This window comes from Moschus berezovskii, chromosome 3 (assembly GCF_049115385.1).
Source record: "Moschus berezovskii isolate FMDL1 chromosome 3, NW_MosBer_1.0, whole genome shotgun sequence".
NCBI classification, from domain to species: Eukaryota; Metazoa; Chordata; class Mammalia; order Artiodactyla; family Moschidae; genus Moschus; species Moschus berezovskii.
Window position 1 is genome coordinate 78403638 of NC_142462.1, and position 21184 is coordinate 78424821.

The 21184-nt window shown below is 36.9% G+C and overlaps 1 protein-coding gene across 1 annotated transcript in view; it reads left to right on the top strand.

Moving 5' to 3' along the window:
- The window catches only part of SKAP2 (src kinase associated phosphoprotein 2), a 175115-nt gene that overhangs the window by 142687 nt on the left and 11244 nt on the right, over positions 1–21184 (top strand). The window contains exons 10-11 of the mRNA XM_055420987.2: positions 8501–8578; positions 15176–15288. Coding sequence (XP_055276962.1) covers positions 8501–8578; positions 15176–15288 — 191 coding nt within the window. The remainder of the gene's footprint in view (positions 1–8500; positions 8579–15175; positions 15289–21184) is intronic.

Consider the following 21184-nt stretch of genomic DNA (forward strand, 5'->3'; position numbering starts at 1 on the left):
CCGGAGTTCACTCAAGCTCATGTCCACAGAGTCGGTGATGCCATCCAGCCATCTCATTCTCTGTCGTCCCCTTCTCCTCCCGCCCCCAACCTTTCCCAGCATCAGAGTCTTTTCCAGTGAGTTAACTCGTCGCATGAGGTGGCCAAAGTATTGGAGTTTCAGCTTTAGCATCAGTCCTTCCAATGAACACCCAGGATTGATCTCCTTTAGAATGGACTGGTTGGATCTCCTTGCAGTATAAGGGACTCTCAAGAGTCTTCTCCAACACCACAGTTCAAAAGCATCGATTCTTCGGCGATCAGCTTTCTTCACAGTCCAACTCTCACATCCATACCATGACCACGGGAAAAACCTTGACTACTGCCAACTTTGTTGGCAAAGTAACGTCTCTGCTTTTTAATATACTATCAAGGTTGGTCATAACTTTCCTTCCAAGGAGTAGGCGTCTTTTAATTTCCTGGCTGCAATCAGCATCTGCAGTGATTTTGGAGCCCAAAAAAATAAAGTCTGACACTGTTTCCACTGTTTCCCCATCTATTTCCCATGAAGTGATGGGACCAGATGCCATGATCTTTGTATTCTGAATGTTGAGCTTCAAGCCAACCTTTTCACTCTCCTCTTTCACTTTCATCAAGAGGCTTCTTAGTTCCTCTTCACTTTCTGCCATAAGGGTAGTGTCATCTGCATATCTGAGGTTATTGATATTTCTCCCAGCAATCTTGATTCCAGCTTGTGCTTCTTCCAGCCCAGCGTTCCTCATGATGTACTCTGCATATAAGTTAAATAAGCAAGGTGACAATATACAGCCTTGACGTACTCCTTTTCCTATTTGGAACCAGTCTGTTGTTCCATGTACAGTTCTGACTGTTGCTTCCTGACCTGCATACAGGTTTCTCAAGAGGCAGGTCAGGTGGTCTGGTATTCCCATCTCTTTCAGAATGTTCCACAGTTTATTGTGATTCACACAGTCAATGAAGCAGAAATAGATGTTTTTCTGGAACTCTCTTGCTTTCTCCATGATCCAGCGGATGTTGGCAATTTGATCTCTGGTGCCTCTGCCTTTTCTAAAACCTGCTTGAACACCTGGGAGTTCACGAGTTCCCCTTTAATGAAAGAAGGAAACTGAACTAGATGGTAGCTAAGGTACCTTTCCTTTCTGAGTTCCTCCAATTCTGTCAAAAGAGATCCTTGCCTGAATTTGAGGTTTTCCCCCCAACATCCCAACCATGATGTTAACAAGTTTAATGTCTGTGAAAAAAATCATTATTTTTGCATTTTCAGGCTTGTGTATTAATTGTGAATTCAATATTATAGTAAAGAAATTCCCTGTACTCTAATGGCATTTCTTTTTGCTTTTGAATAACCTTTGATATTAATAACTTTTGATAACTTTTTCTTATTAAACCATGAGAATAGAATGTCAGAGTTGAAAATTATATGATTAGACAACCATTGCTTATTTTATTATCTTTTATATCATATTAACCATATATGATATTAACCATATTAACCATAGGCATAATTAATCATATTGCTAAATTAATAAGTGGATGCAAAACACTTAGCTCCTCAGGTAATGAACTTGATACTGCATGCTAATTGTGCATTTTTTTCCCCCTGAGAAATTTGATTATCGTGTTGTCCTCCACAAATCTTGTCAGGGTACTATAGGATAGACATTATTCTTTCTACTTTACATTGAGAATTAAGAAACAGTGTCAAGGTTGCATAAATAACTAGACATTTAAGCATCAGACCTAGTTTGCTTAATATCCAGGGTAGTAAACATGATTCTATGCCATTTCAAGCATCTTTATCTAAGTTCATTTAACTGACTGATACTACTAAAAGGCACTTGCTTATATCTTTATCAAAGTATATCTTTTATTGCTATAAACTGGGTGTCAGGCTGTTAAATAGACAGAAGAATCCTTTAGAAGTGCCATATTTTAAGCTCTCAGTAGTCCAGGATCTATAGGCCCTTAAGGAACTCACTTTTCTGCATTGTCATAATTTTTAATTCCCTCACTGATAGCCCTTTGAGTTTCCTCTTCTACTTCTCTGGCCCTTTCACCAACTTCAGAACTTGGCTCAAGTCTTGAGAGAGAAAAGGGGATAAGGGGCCATTTGTATAAATCCTTCCTGCATTTTCATCTTACTGCTAGGACTAGACTCCTGTTCCCCATCCCATCTAATCCATCTCCTCCTACTCTGGGGCCTCTTGCTTGCAACTCCCTGGAACCTGAGCCCTTGATGAAATGTGAAGGGTAGTCTGTTGCTCTGAAATGAAGGTGAATCTCTTTCAGATCGTCTATGTAGAAAGGCTTATCTTTACCATCTACATTTAACCACATTTTTCTTACTGAAAAAAATTGAAAAAGAAAAGCTGACTGCCCTCAGAAATAAATCCATTTTCATTTCTGAGTTGCCTTTAGTTCAGTTCAGTTCAGTTGCTCAGTCGTGTCCAACTCTGTGACCCCATGGACAGCAGCATGCCAGGCTTCCCTGTCCATCACCAACTGTCAGAGCTTGCTCAAACTCATGTCCATCAAATCAGTGATACCATCCAACTATCTCATCCTCTGTCGTCCCCTTCTCCTCCCACCTTCAATCTTTCCCAGCATCAGAGTCTTTTCAAATGAGTCAATTCTTCGCATCAGGTGGCCAAAGTATTGGAGTTTCAGCTTCAGGATCAGTCCTTCCAATGAATATTCAGGATTGATTTCCTTTAAGATTGACTTTTTTGATCTTGCAATGCGAGGGACTCTCAGGAGTCTTCTCCAACACCACAGTTCAAAAGCATCAATTCTTTGACACTCAGCTCTCTTTTTAGTCCAACTCTTACATCCATACATGACTACTGGAAAAACCAAAGCTTTGCCTAGATGGACCTTTGTTGGCAAAGTAATGTCTCTGCTTTTTAATATGCTGTCTAGGTTTGTCATAACTTTTCTTCCAAGGAGCAGGTGGCTTTTAATTTCATGGCTGCAATTACCATCTGCAGTGATTTTGGAGCCCAAAATAATAAAGTCTGTTACTGTTTCCATTGTTCCCCCATCTATTTGCCATGAAGTGATGGGACTGGATGCCGTGGTCTTAGTTTTCTGAATGTTGAGTTTTAAGCCAACTTTTTCACTTACCTCTTCACTTTCAACAAGAGGCTCTTTAGTTCTTCTTTTCTTTCTGCCATAAGGGTAGTGTCATCTGCGTATCTGAAGTTATTGATATTTCTCCCGGAAATCTTGATTCTAGCTTGTGCTTCATCCAGCCCAGCATTTTTCATGATGTACTCTGCATATAAGTTAAATAGGCACAAGGGGCTTCCCTTGTGGCTCAGCTGGTAAAGAATCCTCCTGCAATGCAGGAGGCCTGGGTTTGATCCCTGGGTTGGAAAGATCTCCTGGAGAAGGAAAAGGCTACCCACTCCAGCATTCTAAATATGTGAGTTGCCTTAGAGACCTTTCAGTTCAGTTTAGTTCAGTCGCTCAGTCGTGTCCGACTCTCTGCGACCCCATGAATCACAGCACGCCAGGCCTCCCTGTCCATCACCAACTCCCGGAGTTCACTCAAACTCATGTCCATAGAGTTGGTGATGCCATCCAGCCATCTCATTCTCTGTCGTCCCCTTCTCCTCCCGCCCTCAACCTTTAAGTATCAAATACTGTGCCTGGCTTTAGGAGCAGTTGAGTGTATAGAATGTTAAAGGTTAGAAAGAAGTGGGGAAAAGAATGGAAAAGATTCATGTTTGGGACATCCCAACTTGAAATTCGGTTTCTAAATCATCACTGAGAGAACCTAAGATGTACCTTAAATACAGTGTTATGGTAGGAGAGAACCTAGCCACTTATGTGAAAATGTTTTCCAAGTCTACAGGCAGCCAATGTTCAAATGAAATTTTAGCAAAAAAAAATATCTGTAAACTAGACATTTTAATGAAAATCAAGGCAATGGTGCCATGGCTTAGAGCTGGGACTTCAGTGACAGATGTGGAAGTTTAAATCCCAGCTCTTGTTCTAACTGGTTGTGTGAACCTGGACAAGTTAATTAAGCTCTGTACATGTCGCTTTTGCATACATAAAGAGGATGAAAGTTCCTGTTATTGCCTCATAGAATTGTTAGGAAAATTTAGTTACCTAATGGATATAAATATATATAGTGTTCGCTGGTGGCTCAGACAGTAAAGAATCTGCCTGCAGTGCAGGAGACCCGGGTTCGATCCCTGTGTCGGGAACATTCCCTGGAGAAGGGAATGACAACCCACTCCAGTATTCTCTCCTGGGAACTCCCATGGACAGAGGAGCTTGTGGGCTACAGCCCATGGGATAGCAAAGTCAGACAGGACTGAGCAACTAATTCAGAAGATAAGTCGACTTACCCTCTTCTTCCTGGAAGATGTGATAGTATCAATCTTTAGCCCTGCGGTGAACATCACACACCCTGTTTTGGTGCTGACAAATTGTCTTTAGCCTTTTTCAAGCAATGTCAGATAAACATGTCATTGGCTTATCACTTTTCTTTTTTGGTTATTTAACCTTAAAAGAGAACATTAGCAAGCCAGAAATAGCCCATTTTGTAAAAACTGCATAGCTAGACATATCTTTGATCCTTATTAGGGTAATAATCCATCTGTTATGGAAATGGATCAATTTGTAAATTAAATTGATTAATCTAGCAGGGAAAAAAAAGGGTCTTGACTTTTCCCACAGTAAGCATTTCCGCAAATGGTAGTCATCCTAAAAAAAAGATTTGGGAAGACTCAGTTTTCTGCTATTCCTTCTCTTTTTGCTCAACTCAGAAAAAAGATTAAATATCTATTGGGGGAAAAAAATGAGAGTAGAGTTAAAGCTTTTAGATTCACTAGGGTCTGGTTGTTCATGGAGGTCTCATCTTTTTGATGGGGTTTAATGTTAAAACCTTTCAGTGACTATCAGAACATTTTTATACTTAATCTTAGCCAAAAGGTTTAGAAGCAATATCAGAATATTTTTAAGACTCATTGGTTAGTTTAGTAAATGTATAACTATGCTTGAGTTATCTTCTGCAATTAGTTTACTTTATTATTATTTTCATCCTGTCTGATAAAAAAATCTCCCAATGATTCTTCTAACAATGTGTGGTTGGAATAATAACTTCACTTGCTGAAGAGTTTTGTGCTGCAGCTGAGAGGCATGTAAATACAAGCTGCTTATTTGCAAGAAGCTTCCAGATTTGCAATATGATTGCTATGGAAACCACTTAATGAAAACCTTATAACCATCTGTTTGGTTTGATGGATTTTAGTGCATAGCTGAGCTGTTTTTGTTTACTGTTATTAAAATGTTGAATGAAATATATTAACCCACAAACATTGACTATTTGAGATATTAATTAGTATTGTATAATGACATTGTGCCTCAAGCCCCAAATAAAATATGTTTAATAATAAACCTGAATAAAACATGTATATATCTAATATATTGTAAAGTTGATTATAACCTAGAATTTGGTCACTTGTCCGTATATATTTTTTGGATTATGTGGAGAGTTTTGCTCTGTTAGTAAATGATTGTAGTAGTAAGATTTATTTTTGTGATTTTGGAACCCATTTTTTTACTTGATATTTAATGAACATCTCCCTTGTACCAGATTCTATTCAAGATTCAGTCTGAGTTGTTTTTTTGTAAGGTTAGAAAAGAACACACAGACCCCAAATTTGATTTTGTTGTCTTTTACATGGAAACTGTACTGTTAGCCCAAGATAAAATGAGTTGCTTGACTGTTGTTAAGAAAAATTGACATATGAAACACAGAAGGCTCTGCCCTGAAGATATCAGTACTACGTTTGAAAAGGAGAAAGGAAATGTTTTTAATGCACATCCTATCCTCTAAAATACTTCTTATTAAACATCTCACATGGATTTCAATTTGGATACTTCACAGAAAATATTGATAGTTAAGTAAATATTTTGAATATCATTTTGATAATTTAAGAATACATTGTACACATTATAGACACATTTTAATAAAATAAGAACCGTTCTTAGTAAATTCTAAATTCATTGACAACTTCGCCAAGAGCAGAGTTTTTCCCGCTTATTTATTGTAATTAGTTTTTATAATATCTTGACCCTAACTTTGGGTGGTGAGTCTAAATCGCATAGTGTCTTCTTAAGAGCCAGGAATAGTGCTTTCTATATTGATGTGGTTATAGCTGTGACTTCAGGATAAGTGCCCTTACCTGTTTTTCAATTTACTTCTTACTATTGAATTTGTGACCAAATTGGAAGAGAGAGAGTACTGGGGAAAGAGAACGTGTGAAAAGTACAGAAAGCCTTCTCCTTCACCTTAAAAACATGAATGATTTATAAAATGAGATGTTTGGACTAAATGACTGTAAATGTCCCTAAAACCTTTAAATTTTATATTAAAACACCCTATTAATCCATTTATGTTAGCTAGTCCTTGAGGTTTAGCATAAGTGAGGCAATTGTTGAAAAGATACAGGATTTAATATTAGAGTTTTAATTAGGTCTTCTGTGTACTCATTACTATTTGACTGAACTATATTAAATTGACAATATTAGGTTTAAGTTAATACATATAAGGTGCCAGTGATTTCCAGCTGTCCCGTATTGGACCTTTCATTCTTTAGTTGGAATTGAGTTACAAAAATTTTAAACAGTTATAATTGTATAGTAGTAACTCTCAAGCTTGATTTAAATGCTGGTTTTTATTTACCACCACTTTAAAATTTGCATGGGATGTCTCAATTCACATATGCATTCTTGAACTCTTTACCAAACTTTCCAGTCTCCCCTGGGCTGCCCCGCCCCTATGTTAAACCTCTAGTGTCAGAAACACAACTCCTTGTGGTTTCCCCCCTCCCCACCACCCAGCACAACAGTTTATCTTGGCTATACTCAGTTAACTAAACTCAAAACATGAGTCATCCTTGGTTGCTTGTTCTTTTCCCTTAGCCCTCCACATCCAGTCAGGCAGAGTTTGTCTATTCTAGTTCCCTCCCCTCTTGTAATCATCTCCGCTCCATATTCTCTGCCCCTCCAGTTCACGACTAACTTCCCCTTTAGCCAGACTGGGACTGGTCTCTCTCCGTGTCCCTTCTCTAGGTTGTCTGGGACAATGAGATCAGATGGACATTGCTCGAGCAATTTCAGTCCTACCCTTTCTCACTTCAGAAATTTGGGGTTGGGAATGGCGGGGGGCTCTTATTCCTCACCAAACACAGAAACGTCTGAAGTCTGTAGCTGAATGTTCACGACTTTTCAACAATTTTCCCAAATAACTACCATTATCTCCTATCCTGCTCTTCCTCTACAAGAACCACATTCTTTATCCAAAATGAATATGCCTGTGCCTTGTTCTTTTGTTCATGCCTCTCCCTCTGTCTGGTAGACCCTCTCTCTTACAAGTATTTAATGCTCAATGAAGATTTATTAGCTGAATTATTTAGTAGTGATAGTGACTGTATTTGTATTTTTTGCATAGTTTTCGTTAAAGTTTTGATTTTTCTTGAAATTGTGATAATTTTTGAACCCAGTTTTTTCCTTGACATGCCATTTTGTTCCTATGTCCTGCCTTAAATATTTCTAAATTTCATATAAATCTTTCAGTGAAGGAAGTGGTCATGTAATAAATATTCCTTTGTGAGTTAAAGAATTAAATAGTCTATTGACTTTGTTTAAAACTCTTCTCATTTAATCTTACGTCATTTTCTTCCTCCTATAACTTGAAGAAGGAGTGTGGTGGGGGAGTGTAGAAATAATATAAGGATATATATGAACATATCAGGATAAAGAATATGGACTTTGGAATCACAGATCAAAATTTGAATAACAAACATTGAAAGTTTCTTTACCTTTTTGAGCCTCAATTTATTTCTCTGTAAAATAAGGATTTAAAATGGTTTATCTATAAAATCTTGACATCTGTTATAGTGTATGACACATAGTAGGTCCTGAGTATAATTTGGGGGGAATTACCTTGAAGGGTGAGGATCGTTCTAGTATCTCTCTGTAAGTCTCTGAAGTATGAAGTATCTGATACTCAATAAATGACTTATAGGTTAACTATTTTATATCACACATTTTCTCTGTTGATGTTTTAGGGACAGTGATTTTATTGTGTGTGGTATCCGTGCCACAGTATAATGTGGTCAATCCATATAATGCTGGGTATCATTTTACTGGAGTTTTAGGGCTTTTCTGGATTTAAGATTGTTCCAGATGAATTTCTGTGAGCATTTAAAACAAAAATATGTGAAACGTTAGTACGTACATACCTTAAATTTTATCAAATCAACTGGTCAGGTTGCTAATTGGATATAGCTATAGGTTCATTTGTTCAGCTTTAGATTATTGAAAAAGGAATGTGGATGTTGAGTGGTTTCATTCTTTGAAAAGAAATATTTATGTGTTATAAACTTTAGTTTTGCTCTTAAGATGGGGTGAGTACTGTGTTGTTCGTACAGGACTTCAGTGTTCCATTTGTTGTTTATTTACAGAAGAGGAGGAGGACGGAGCTCTGGTGAAAGTGGAGGGACAAAGGAAGATGAGTCAGGACAGTGTTCACCACACCACAGGTAAGGAGTTGGTGGGAAAAGCTTATTTTGGTCTTGTTCACTTTCCTTTTCATCACTTTCTCCCTACTCTACAGATGTGTCCTCAGCTCCCTGTGGTTGGGTCCTTGGGTCTGGATCTCTTATGGCTGATAAGCTGCTTAGACCCATTTAGGATGCATGAAAACCACTTGAGAAGGATTTATAAAGTAAGCCAATTTATACAAGGTATTCCTTCCTGAATTACTTTGTAATGACTCAATTAGCTTTCATTTCTGCACAAAGGAGATTTAGTTGCATAAATTAGCTTATCATCATTGAGGAAGTGTCACTGCTAAAGGACAGTTTATAGATACAACATGCAGTTGCTGTCAAACCTATAAGAATGTAATATAGACATCTGTGTATACTTTGTGCTTGAGCAGAACAGACTTCTGCCATTCAGAGACTAACAGGGGACAACAAGTTGCCCAGGGGACTAGCAATGTAGACATCTCTGAAAAGGTCAACTTGACACAGGCTCTGACAATCGACCCACAGCTCTGTCTTCTTTGATAAAAATCAGATAAACTTAAGACCGCTAATTGATCTGCAGCCTGTTTAAATGTTGGCCATGCATATCTTCATTGCATATGATTAACACAGAAAGCAAATGAATTGGGTAAGAAATGCCAGAGTCCAGTGACAGCAGCTTAAAAATGGGAAAAGGACACTGGTGGCCTAGAAGGCTAGGAAGGATATTCCACTTACCCATTTCCACTTGGCACATGGCCCCAAGTGCTAATTATGACTGAAACTGGAAAAATAGCTGTATATGCTCTGTACAGAATCACATGATACAAGCAACTTTTCTTGCTGGTTGTTATTTCCAAGTAGCAGGAGATAAACCGTATCTGTAGTGCAGGCATGAGGTTAGTTTTGATAAATCAGCAATTATTTTACACGGAAAGAAGAGAAGGACTGCCTTCTTATCAGGACTTTACACCTCTTCATAGCCACATGTCAGCTGGGGCAAGGTCTGCCATATCATCCCATGTCCTGCAAAGAGCTATAGATGGGGGTCGCCTCCCCTTGCTGATATGGCCATACATCACTCTTTCAAGCTGTCAGGGGCAGGGTGGACAAGAAGTGTGTGTTCAGGAAGTAGCTTTCCAGAGTCCTTCCTACTGTGACATGTGGAAAGGAAACAGAGGCCTGACTTCCGGACCTGGACAGGAAAGCAGGAACAGGTTGGTGCATGAGGTTTGGGTGTGCTTTTTTCAGAAAGGAAGTGAGGACGAAGTCATTAGATGTGAGTCCTCTGTTCCTGCAAAATGCAGCTATAAACACCATGTCTGAGCAAAACCTTAAGGATGACATTCAGTGGCAGTGGAAGTACATATGTTTTGTTATCACGAAGCTTCTGCTAAAAGCATATCATTTTCTTTATTTAAATTTCACTGCAGATGTGGAAACTGGACACATACAGATATTCTTCCCATAAATATAAGTGTTTTGGTTTAAAGCAGTTGTATTTTTCAAAAATCCTTTTAAAGTAATTCTCTCCCAAATTTTTGCCTTTGAGGGAAGGAAAAACAAATCAGTTTTTCCTCAAAGGAATGCAGTAAGGAGATCTAGCTTTTCATGCAATAGCTATAAAGCACTGCAATAATTCTTATCTTTAGTGACACGAAATTCTTTTCAAGCAACAGTTTTAATGCTTTTGCATAGCAGTGACCTTTGCTCTCCCCAGGCTGTCAAAGATGTAACACTAGAAGTTTGTTTGCTGTGCAGGGCAGTGAGTTGACAAGGGTATTACTATCTTGCTGAGCATCACATGATGTGAACTTCTAACCTTACTCAAGAATGTTATATATTTTTCACATTGACTGATTTTAGTTAAAAAAAAATTCAAACTAATGTAAAATATGTAAGCAAAAACAGAATTAATCTTATATTTCTTACAAGTTCATTCATGCTTAAGTTTATAGAGCTTGCATATATTTTTATATATATGAAAAAAAGATTCCATGTGATTTTTTTGAACTTTGTATAATATGCTTATTTTTCTAAAATAGTTTTTAAACCTTTAACACTACTCAAGAAGATATTCTTCATTTTCTATCATTGTTTCATCTGTTGTCATCATGTTTTAAAAATCTTTTCATTTTTGCAAAACTAAATATCTCCAATATTTAGCTTATACTTTCGTAACAGTTCTGTTTTTATTACCCAGTGTTCTGTTTTTGCTAGTTTAACCTACAGGTGCAAGTACATTGTTTAAATCTTTCACACACTGGCTAGTTTAGAATGTTATTTTCTTTCTTTACCTTCTTCTTTTAACCAGATATGTCTCTCAGGACAAGAAACATAAGGAGATGATTATTTCTGGTAATTTTGAAGATGTTGATCATGATGTGGATAGGATAAGAAAACTAATTTAGAATATAAAAATTAATGTATGCAGTAAAAACAACTAAACAGATTTAAGTTGTATTCAGAGAGTAAGCTTATTGGTGGTTTATGACATTGTACTCCATTCCATTTTTTGTTGTTGTTTGTAAAAAACACATCTCACATGGGTTATTTTTTCAGTGTATAAGTGGTGTTAACCTTTGTGAACCCACAGTGCTTCCAAGGATGTCGATGTGCAGTTTTTTGTGTATGTTTAGCCACACTTAAAATTTGTAATAGTAGGGAGAAACCAATACAATGTTGTAAAGCAATTATCCTCCAATTAAAAATAAATAAATTATAAAAAGGAAAAAATGCACTGAAGAGGAAATGAATAAAAATCTAGTACAGAAAAAAAAAATTAGAAAAGTAAACCAGAGGATCTTGCTGCTCTCTAAGGAACAAGATGGTTCTTAATTTTCATGTCTAGAATTCATACTAAGAATTTTGACATTGCTTTCCTAAAGAGACTAAGGCTAATTAACATACACTGCCAGGTTTTCTCCCCAGTTGTGATTCTTCTACATCATAACTAATATTGCATGCTGAAATAGAAAGAATAGTCAACTGTGTGTACGTGTAGCCATGTGACATAAACAACTTATTAGTCTTTAACAGAGCTCACATATGGGACACAGAAGTGAGGTTGGTCTTTGGATAACATCATCATCAAGATTGCAGAAAGCAGAGTAGAAAATCCCTCTTGTTCCCAGGATTGCCAGATCGCTGGCTCTGTTGCCTCTTTACAGCAGTGAGATTTAATGAAATGCCCATGATGCACATCTCGGGAGCAATGCATCTTGCTCACGGTGGGGGTCTCTCTTCCCCTCCTGTGCTCCTGTAACTCCCATTAGTGTTAATGGGGGTTTTACCAAGTGCATCGAGGGGAAGAAAGACCCCAAAGTGATAAGGATTATGTTAGAAATCACCATATACTTTTTTTTTTCTCCTTCTCCCCACCACCCCACCTTTTGAAAATCTACTGGATGAAAAACTGTTCTGAAAGAATCTGAAAAAGGAAAGAGCAGGCAGCAGGCTGAACAGCTGAAGAACCCACTGGGATGCTCCAGCTAAGCCAAAACTTCTCTTGCTTTAGCCCGTTTTCTTTCTTTAACCTTTTGGGATCGAGCCTAAGGCTGAGCAGCATGGGGAACACACAGGAGCCTCCACAGGGGTAACCAGCTATTTAGATCCTTTTACCTCCTGGCCAGTGGCTGTCGGGGAGGGCCTCGCCTGTGAAATGATGTCATCCTCTCTTTGCTCTAATTCCTTGACTTTTAAACTGACACTGACGGACTGCACGGGGCACAACATTTGACCCAGTTAGCAGTTGATTTAATCTGACTAGAATGTTTCAACTTCTAAATCCCTATTTGTCTAAATAAGTGGTTTTTAAAGGAAATCAGTCACTTTATTATTAAGTAATTTTTTCTAAAAAAAAATTTGACAATGTTTGGAGTGATCTGTCCAGCCAGAGTGCCCTCTAGTGTCCACTCATAGAATTTCCTTAATACATGCTTTGACGGGGAAAATGTAATAAGGGTGGCCACAGAGCATTGTTAGTTCTTGGTTGGATTCCCAGGCATGTGTACGCCCCTGCTGGCTTCAGTGATGAGTGCCCACATGCAAGAGCGAAGTCAATAAGGTGACTGTGTCTCTGTCTCCCTCCTTCCTTCTCTCCCACCTTTCCTTTTTCCCTTTTTTTAATCCTTAGAAAACAAGGGAAAAAATTTAATAATAGGATTTTTTCTGGTTGTGTATTCTGGTCCTTATTTATAATATAAATATAATGGAAAAGTAGTGTCTTACTTCCTAAATAGACTCCGTATTATTCAGATTTTCTTTTGGGCTTAAAAAAAGTGTTTCAGATACTAAGAAGAATTTTTTAAATGTCTAATAAACCTAAGACTTTGTGTAAATCACAAACTATGTGTAATAAGATGAATGCCTTCATGACACGCTAATATGACCGACTGTGTTGGAATTGCCAAGGAGCCTGCTGTTTGAGAGTCATATAACAAAGCTAAGATGACAACCCCGATCCACCATGCATCTCCACAGTTATCCCCTCAGAATTCAAAGATGACATTCCAGTGATGGAAATTGTCAGCACATGTATGTTCTGCCTGGTTAGTGAATACACGGACATCTTATTGATATTACTTGCATTCTTTTTGCATTAACTCATCAAAACTCAATTATCATGAAATTAAAAACAGGAAACAGTTCTCAGTGTAACAAAAGCAGCCAGTGTATTTAACTCTGCGCTGTTTCAGGCAACCCACATTGTATAAGTGACAAAGCATTTATTACCCAGTTTACTGTGGTATTACAGCATGGAGAGCGCTAAATAATCAATCAGTTAATGGTCTGTATGGCAGTTTGAGCACATCACATCCATTGTGCTTATGCTGTGAGAAGGATGAGCTGGTAACTCCAGTGCATGTTGCATGTTTATTCAGAGTAATGTCCTAAACTAGGGCTGACAGAAATCTTGAAAAACGCACCTTCAGCACTGGCAATTTCAAAGTTGCTAAAATATTTTGGAAATAACTTTGACAGGCTTTGGGTACAAAAGTCCTCAAAGATAAGAACCGGAATTATCTGTTAGATTACTTTCAGTTTATTCTCTTCCTTTAAATAGGTTTGATTTTAAAAAGCTGAAAAAATTTTATTTTGTGTTATCTTGTTTGTTTATATTTGTATCTAATCTCCTTTATTATTATTATTCTTATGCCCAGTGCTTATTTCTGCAGTTTCAGTACAAATTCTGTCCAGTGCTTATTTCACAGCCTTTTATCATATCTCATGCATATTGCTCATTATGCAGGGAGGCTGACTTACCTTCAAAACATGTTGCAAGTGGGCTTAGGTTTGTTATAGAAAATAAGTGGGAAGTAACTTAGGTGCTGGTTTGAAGAAACTTACTGCAGTTGCGAGTTTTATGTAAGAACAAGAGAGGAAGAGAGGAAAAAAAAGGCATTCAAAATAGATCTTTTTGAAAAAGGCCCTTAGATAAGAGCAAGAAGTAGGATGCTTGTGTGGATGTAATGAAGTGTTCTTTGAATGAGGACAGATTTTTTAAGACCGTTTTGGTCCTTTAGTTACTGTTGGTTCATTTAAAAATGAGGGCCCATGGAGAAGTAAATGGCAACCCACTCCAGTACTCTTGCCTGGAAAATCCCATGGACAAAGGAGCCTGATAGCTACAGTTCATGGGGTCGCTAAGAGTTGGACACGACTGAGCGACTTCACTTTCACTTTTCACTTTTATGCCTTGGAGAAGGAAACGGCAGCCCACTCCAGTGTTCTTACCTAGAGAATCCCAGGGACAGAGGAGCCTGGTGGGCTGCCATCTATGGGGTTGCACAGAGTCAGATAGTACTGAAGTGCCTTAGCAGCAGCAGCAGCAAATTTTTGGTTGCCATTTGATACATAGCTTTGTGATTATGAGGCTTCCTCTTTTCCTGGGAAACGAAAGCAACTAAAATAATATTGTTATACCTTATATTATTTAATAGAGAATATCTCATAAATTGCATCAACTACATGTAAATTGATCTTTATGAACTGAATTATATTTTCCTCTGAAAAGTATTTTAAACTAAGAAAAAAGTTTCAAATCATTATAAAATTCATGATTAAACAAATAACAAGTCGAACTCTTCTTTATATTAAAAGCTTTCAGAATAAAAATAAAACCCAAAGCAATAAAATACACAGAAAATATATGACTTGGCATTTTAATAATACTGAGAGAACATATCATTTCAAAAATTGATGTATTTTAAGATAGTGATAGACTTGGCTATACATATACAAAGTTTCCATATAGCAATAAGCAATATCTTACATTAAAATGCAATACACTTGATAAATGTCAAAAATTATACAAAAGTTGTATATTAATTAAATTATGGAGACTAAAATATGTATTATTTCTTTTCTATCTTTTTTTCCTATTTCTGATTACCTAGTTATTACTCTAATAAACTCACTTGAGGGCAGAATATTTTATTTATGCATCTGTTTATTTTGTGATCTTTTCGTGGTTGAATACTTAATGTATGTAGATGAAACATTTTTCTGTAATTTTTATTTTTATAAATAAAAATGGTTTATAATAAAAAAAAAAATGAGGGCCCATTACAGGAAAACTAACTCTTGTTTTCTCTTTCTTCTTCCCAGGAGATAAAAGCACCGATTATGCTAATTTTTACCAGGGTTTGTGGGACTGCACAGGAGCTCTTTCTGATGAATTGTCATTTAAACGTGGTGATGTGATTTACATTCTTAGCAAGGTAAGCAGATACACCAGTATGACAACTGTAAAGGGTGACTACAAAGCTGGATTTTTATCCATTTGGATCGAGGACACTGGGGAAAATGCCAACTGGAATTCTTCTAGATCCCTGTTAACAATTGGGAGTTCACCATAATTAATTATTTTGTCAAGTGAAATATAATCAAATTTTAAACACAATCAGATAACAGGATTCAACTTAACAGTGTGTTTACCCATCACTTCAGCCTTTGGCTCCCATCCACATACTGCCTTCTCCAGAAACAATATACTTATGTGAAAGTTAACATTGTAAGGTATTAGGTTATTTATTATGTTTTTCTTTCCTTTTCCTTTTTATTCTTCTGTGTGCTTATTCTGATTTTGCCTGCCATTCACTACTGGAAACACTGTGTTTATAGAACAAGTTTTTCATCTTTATGTAAATACATCGGGTGTTCCGACAATTTAAAAGCAATACTCTTCTATTCAGACAGGTGTAGGTAATTTTTTTAAGTTTAGCATAATTGTATTTGTAAACATAATAGCAAAGTGTATTGCTATGAACTCATCCTCATGTATTAAAAAAAATCATTGTTTCTGCCTCTTAAGATACTGGATTATTCAAAATCTTTCTGTCCTTAGATCTATCTAAAAGTCGAGGTTCTTAATTGATTACACTTCCAAAGACATGTGTGGGTTCCTTTAGTTTTCATATTTTAACTTTGCCTGCTATAAAATGGTGGAGAAGGAAATAGCAACCCACTCCAGTATTCTTTCTGGAGAATCCCAGGGATGGAGGAGCCTGGTGGGCTGCCGTCTATGGGGTCGCACAGAGTCAGACACAACTGAAGCGACTTAGCAGCAGCAGAAGCAGCAGCTATAATATGGGGATTAAAAATATCTCCCTCATTCTGCTTCATGAGGCCACTTTAGAAACAAACAATATATAGAAACTATTTAAATATAGATAGAGAAATATTACATAAATTTTAAATTTAGAAGTTTAGTGTTCTTTGTTGATTTAGTTCAGTTCAGTTGCTCAGTCGTGTCCAATTCTGCAACCCCATGAACCACAGCACGCCATGCCTCCCTGTCCATCACCAACTCCTGGAGTTTACCCAGACTCATGTCCATTGAGTCGGTGATGCCATCCAACCATCTCATCATCTGTCGTCCCCTTCTCCTCCTGCCCTCAATCTTTCCCAGCCTCAGGGTCTTTTCCAGTGAGTCAGCTCTTCGCTTCAGGTGGCCAAAGTATTGGAGTTTCAGCTTCAACATCAGTCCCTGTTAGAGAAATATTTTTAACCTTTCTGCAAGGTAGTGTGACTTATTAGATACAGAAGAGAATTTGGAAATAAGATCACTTATTGAATTTAAACACTAGTTAACTGGTGTGTAAAATCATACACAGAGAATCATAGAACATTTGAGTGAGAGACCTTTGGGCTCGTCCGACTATCCTTGGTTTCACAGATAAGTGAACTTGCGTCAAGAAAGTACCAGAGCCAGTCCTTTAACCAGGCATCTTGACTCCCAGACCAGGGCTTTCTGCTCTTGTTTTTTATCTAGTGCTTGTATCAATCTTCCTACCTTTTCTCCTTTCTTCTCCCTCACTCCCCTTCTTTCCTTACTTGTATTTAATTTGTGACCATCATAAAGTACCTAAAATATTCAAGGACCCATTCTAAGCACCAGGAATCCAAAAGAAATGAGATATTAAACACTTATAGATTACTGGATGAAAATAGTAAGTAAATACAGTCAGCTGTATTTAGCTCAGGTGCTCAAGTAAGACCTGTTCCTTATTTCTCAGTCCTCTGCTCACTAGCATAAGTTTTTTGTTTTTTTAGAAGGATGCTTTCAGTCACAACTGTTGGATTAAGCCTACTACAGAGCATTCAATAGTCCTGTGTTTAAATCACAGCTTTTTGAGTCAGTTACTTAATATAGAAAGCAAACGGATTAGTTTCAGTTCTTGACAAGAAACTTTCTTGGAATCATTCCTCAAATTTCCTTAGCTCACAGTTTCTTTCACCAATTTAGCTGCATAAAATTCAATTGTGTGTAAAATTGCATATAAAATTAAAAGGTTGATTAGCTTCCACTTGGAATTTCAGACTATAGGGATAAATGGCATGCAGCCATTATATTTGTGTGGTAAAATATGAAACTTACAAAGCCCGTGTGGGTTTATTCTTGACGCTTTCTTTATGAACCAAGTTGTCTTTATTGCTGAAAGCCTCAGAGTACCAGCCTCTGGAACAGGCTGTGAAGCAAGCGGCGCTCCCGTAGGCTTATTTCTGCCGTTGCCTCAAAAAATCATTTTCTGTGAATGTGAAATTGAAAGTACAGTTATGGGTGTGTATCATATATGTAGGATTCTGGGGGAAGTCATTCCTTTTCTCCCAACCCTGTTCTGTGGAGATGGTAATTTTAGGTAGTGCTAGTGGTGATGAGCCTGCCTGCCAATGCAGGAGACATAAGAGACGCAGTTTCCATCCCTAAGTTGGGAAGATTCCCCTGGAGGAGGACACAGCAACCAACTCCAGTATTCTTGCCTGGAGAATCCTGTGGACGGAGGAGCCTGGTGGGCTACAGTCCACAGGGTTGCACAGAGCTGGACGTGACTGAAGCGACTTAGCACACACACCCATGCACGTGGTAAAGCTAAGTTTGGTGGTTAAAGTCCAGCTCATAAGAAAATTGTTGTTCAGTCACTCAGTTGTGTCCAACTCTTTGTGACCCCATGGACTGCAGCACTCCAGGCTTCCCTGTCCTTCACCATCTCCTGGAGTTTGCTCAAACTCATGCATAGGGAGAATATTCTCCCATCTAAAATTTCTAAATGCTGTTATTTGGCCTGACCAAAAATATTTCCTTTATCAACCTTTCACACGGCTTAAAGTTCCACTGTCAGCATTTCCTGAGATGCCTTCTGGAGGTGGGCATTTTTTCTAGAACTCATTTTGTTTTTTGAAAGAAGAGACAAGACTTTGTTAGCTAGCACATTGTCACCATTGGCTGGATGAGTAAATACCCATATTTACCCAGCTGTGGACTTAGTAGAATCAACCAGGTTGGTCTTAGTGAGGGTGAAAGAAAGGACACTTAGTTTTCTCTCAATGGAATTTGAACACATTCAGGGCTATTAATGAGCATCTTAGCTATTTGTTGTCAGGTTGCTTTGAGGTTCAGGATATATTTGTGAAGACTTTTACTTCCTCATTTGGCTTTGGGTGAGTTCAGATAGGAACCTCTGGTGATTCTCTAATTTTATATTTGCTTTGTCTTCCAGTTTTTATCAAAATTTTGGCAAATGTAGACCATAATTTAATATCATAAATTTATTTAATATGTGAATGATGACAGCAGTTTGAGTGCTGAGTATCATTATAAATTCAGATCTCAAGGTCCTTAGTAGAGAGAAAAAATTGCTCAAAAGGACTTGTTTCTAGATCAAGGTGGAGCTGATGCTATGTATTAATAGTTTTTTTAAAGTACATTAGATAATACAGATAACTAGCATTATTATATATCTAGAAAATTGTTTAATCTTTCTTAGAGTTATATTTAGATTTCGTGGTGATGAAATAAAATTTTACCATTTAAATTTATTTTTTACACCATCTAGTGGCTCAGAATGAGTGGTGCAGATAATTGCAGCTAATGTGCACAAGCAAAATGATCTCATAAATCCAACTTTAAATCTAGCTATGGGTTATTACTTTCCTATCTCACGTCAATAAAGTATAATCATTAATCATGAAGATTCTTTTCATCATTCTGAATTAAATGTAAAAATTGTATACTTAAGGAAGAATGCATTTTAAGGAGTCTAACAATATTTATAGAGACATAAAAAATGTGTACTTACTTAAAAAAATTAGTTTCATGACTTGTCTAATAAAAAATATCATTTAAAAGATTTCAAAGAAATACAAGTTGCTTTCTATAATTAACTCATCTATAGTTTGCAGTATATAATTATCATTGATTTGACTTACCTTCTGGAAGATTGTCAGTTCTGAAAACAGTCTTTTAAAAAAGGCACACAAGATAGTTTAAGAAAAGATTCATTCTTTTCAATATAAATATTTAGACAAATCAAGAAATAAAATGGCATGTACTATAATAAAGAGTACTTTAATTTTGTAAATATAATGACAAAACAGTTTAGCTAGTTTGACAATCAGGCTTGTTTTATTAAAATTCTCTAATGTAGTTTGATTTTAAAATTTAGCCTTTTGGGTATTTTTTTTCCTGTTACTGCAAGGAAGCCTCGATGGGGTGTCTGCTGTGGGTGATTTATTTATTTCAAGCCTCTTTTGAGAGTTATACAAATCTTAGCTTTCTTTCATTTTTTCTTCTGGTGAAAATCAAATGTTATAATAAAGAAAGAAGAGAAGGCAGATACTCTGCCCTTCCCCCTTCCCTTTTTAACATTTTCCAATCAGCAGCTGTCACATGACCCCTGGCTGAGCCAGTCCTCCTTCAAAGTGTCTGGCATTTTCTTAGTTTTAACCTTTGAACCTCACTAATAATAAATTCAAATACTGCTTGCCTAAAAACACAAGACTATAACTTATTGCTTATAATTCTTTTCATATAACATCACTGCTGTTTTTTTAATGTGTTAAAACATTTTATATACTTCAGTAGTTCAGTGGAGATTTTGAAATCTTTTTCCCTCATCCCTAAAGTGAAAGATATTTATAGGGATGAATGAAAGTGAAATATGTAATTTTTATGAGATGGTTAGGTAGCATGCCCAACTCAATGGACGTGAACTTGAGCAAACTCTGGGAGATAGTGGAGGACAAGGAGATTGGTGTGCTACAGTCCATGGGGTTGCAAAGAGCAGGACACGACTTAGCGACTGAACAACAGTGACAACTGCCTTGTTAGTGAAGTTATTCTGAAACGAAGAGCCTAGTTTCAGATTTATTAGATGGGGAAAATAATAGTAGAGGTTGAAAATATTTTTATTATTTTTATGAATCAGTTTGTTTAAAATTGTGCTAATCCTTCTACTGGTTTGCATTTCAATTTTGTTATCACCTTAAATAGACATAATATCATAATTAATAGTTTTATCCTAAAACTGTATTTGTATATAATGTTTTATAATTTTGATAGCAGGATCCAGGTTATATAGCTGTAGGCATATTCCATAGCCCTGCATACCTCTTGGGTTATGTTATTCTACTTGCTGTTCTGGATTTACATCGCTATTTGTTTATCTTTCAATCTGTACTCACCAGTAAATTGCTAACCACATTCCTATTCTTACTTTTAAGGCAATAAATTATTTTTGGAGACTTAATGACAGAAGAGCTATGCTTCAGCAGAAAAGAGGCATGCTGCTTTGTCTGCTATTAACAGAAAAATAAAGAGAGTTAAGAATCCTGGAATATTTCATCTTGTTTACAACACATGTGACTTGGGCTTTTTGAGACATTTTTTATTAAGTCAAAAACAGGAGATGAAGGTTGTCAGTGTTCACTAATATACAGTAAAAGGGCGTTTTTTAGTGTGCATTGTTTAGAGTTTCAAGCATTGCCTCCCTTTGTATCTATGACTTTTTCCAGTGATTGGTGAATTGTAACTGTCACTGATCATTTGCTTTGCATTGTGAAAATGTAAAGATTCTGTTACTAGGGCTACTTTGGCTTTAGACGTACCAGAAAAATAAATAAGATGAAAGTCTTGCTGAGCTCTACTGGCAGAGGGAAATGCAGAGTTACTTTTTGGCATTCTTAGTTTTTTCCTTTGTGACTGTCTGACCCGGTGTGCCACAAATAGCAAACTCCTGCAGAAGAGTAACTAGGACATCTCAATATAGGATATACGTGGTGATATTGAGCTAGTTCCCCAAACGTTATCTGTCGAAGAGTAACTAGGACATCTCAATA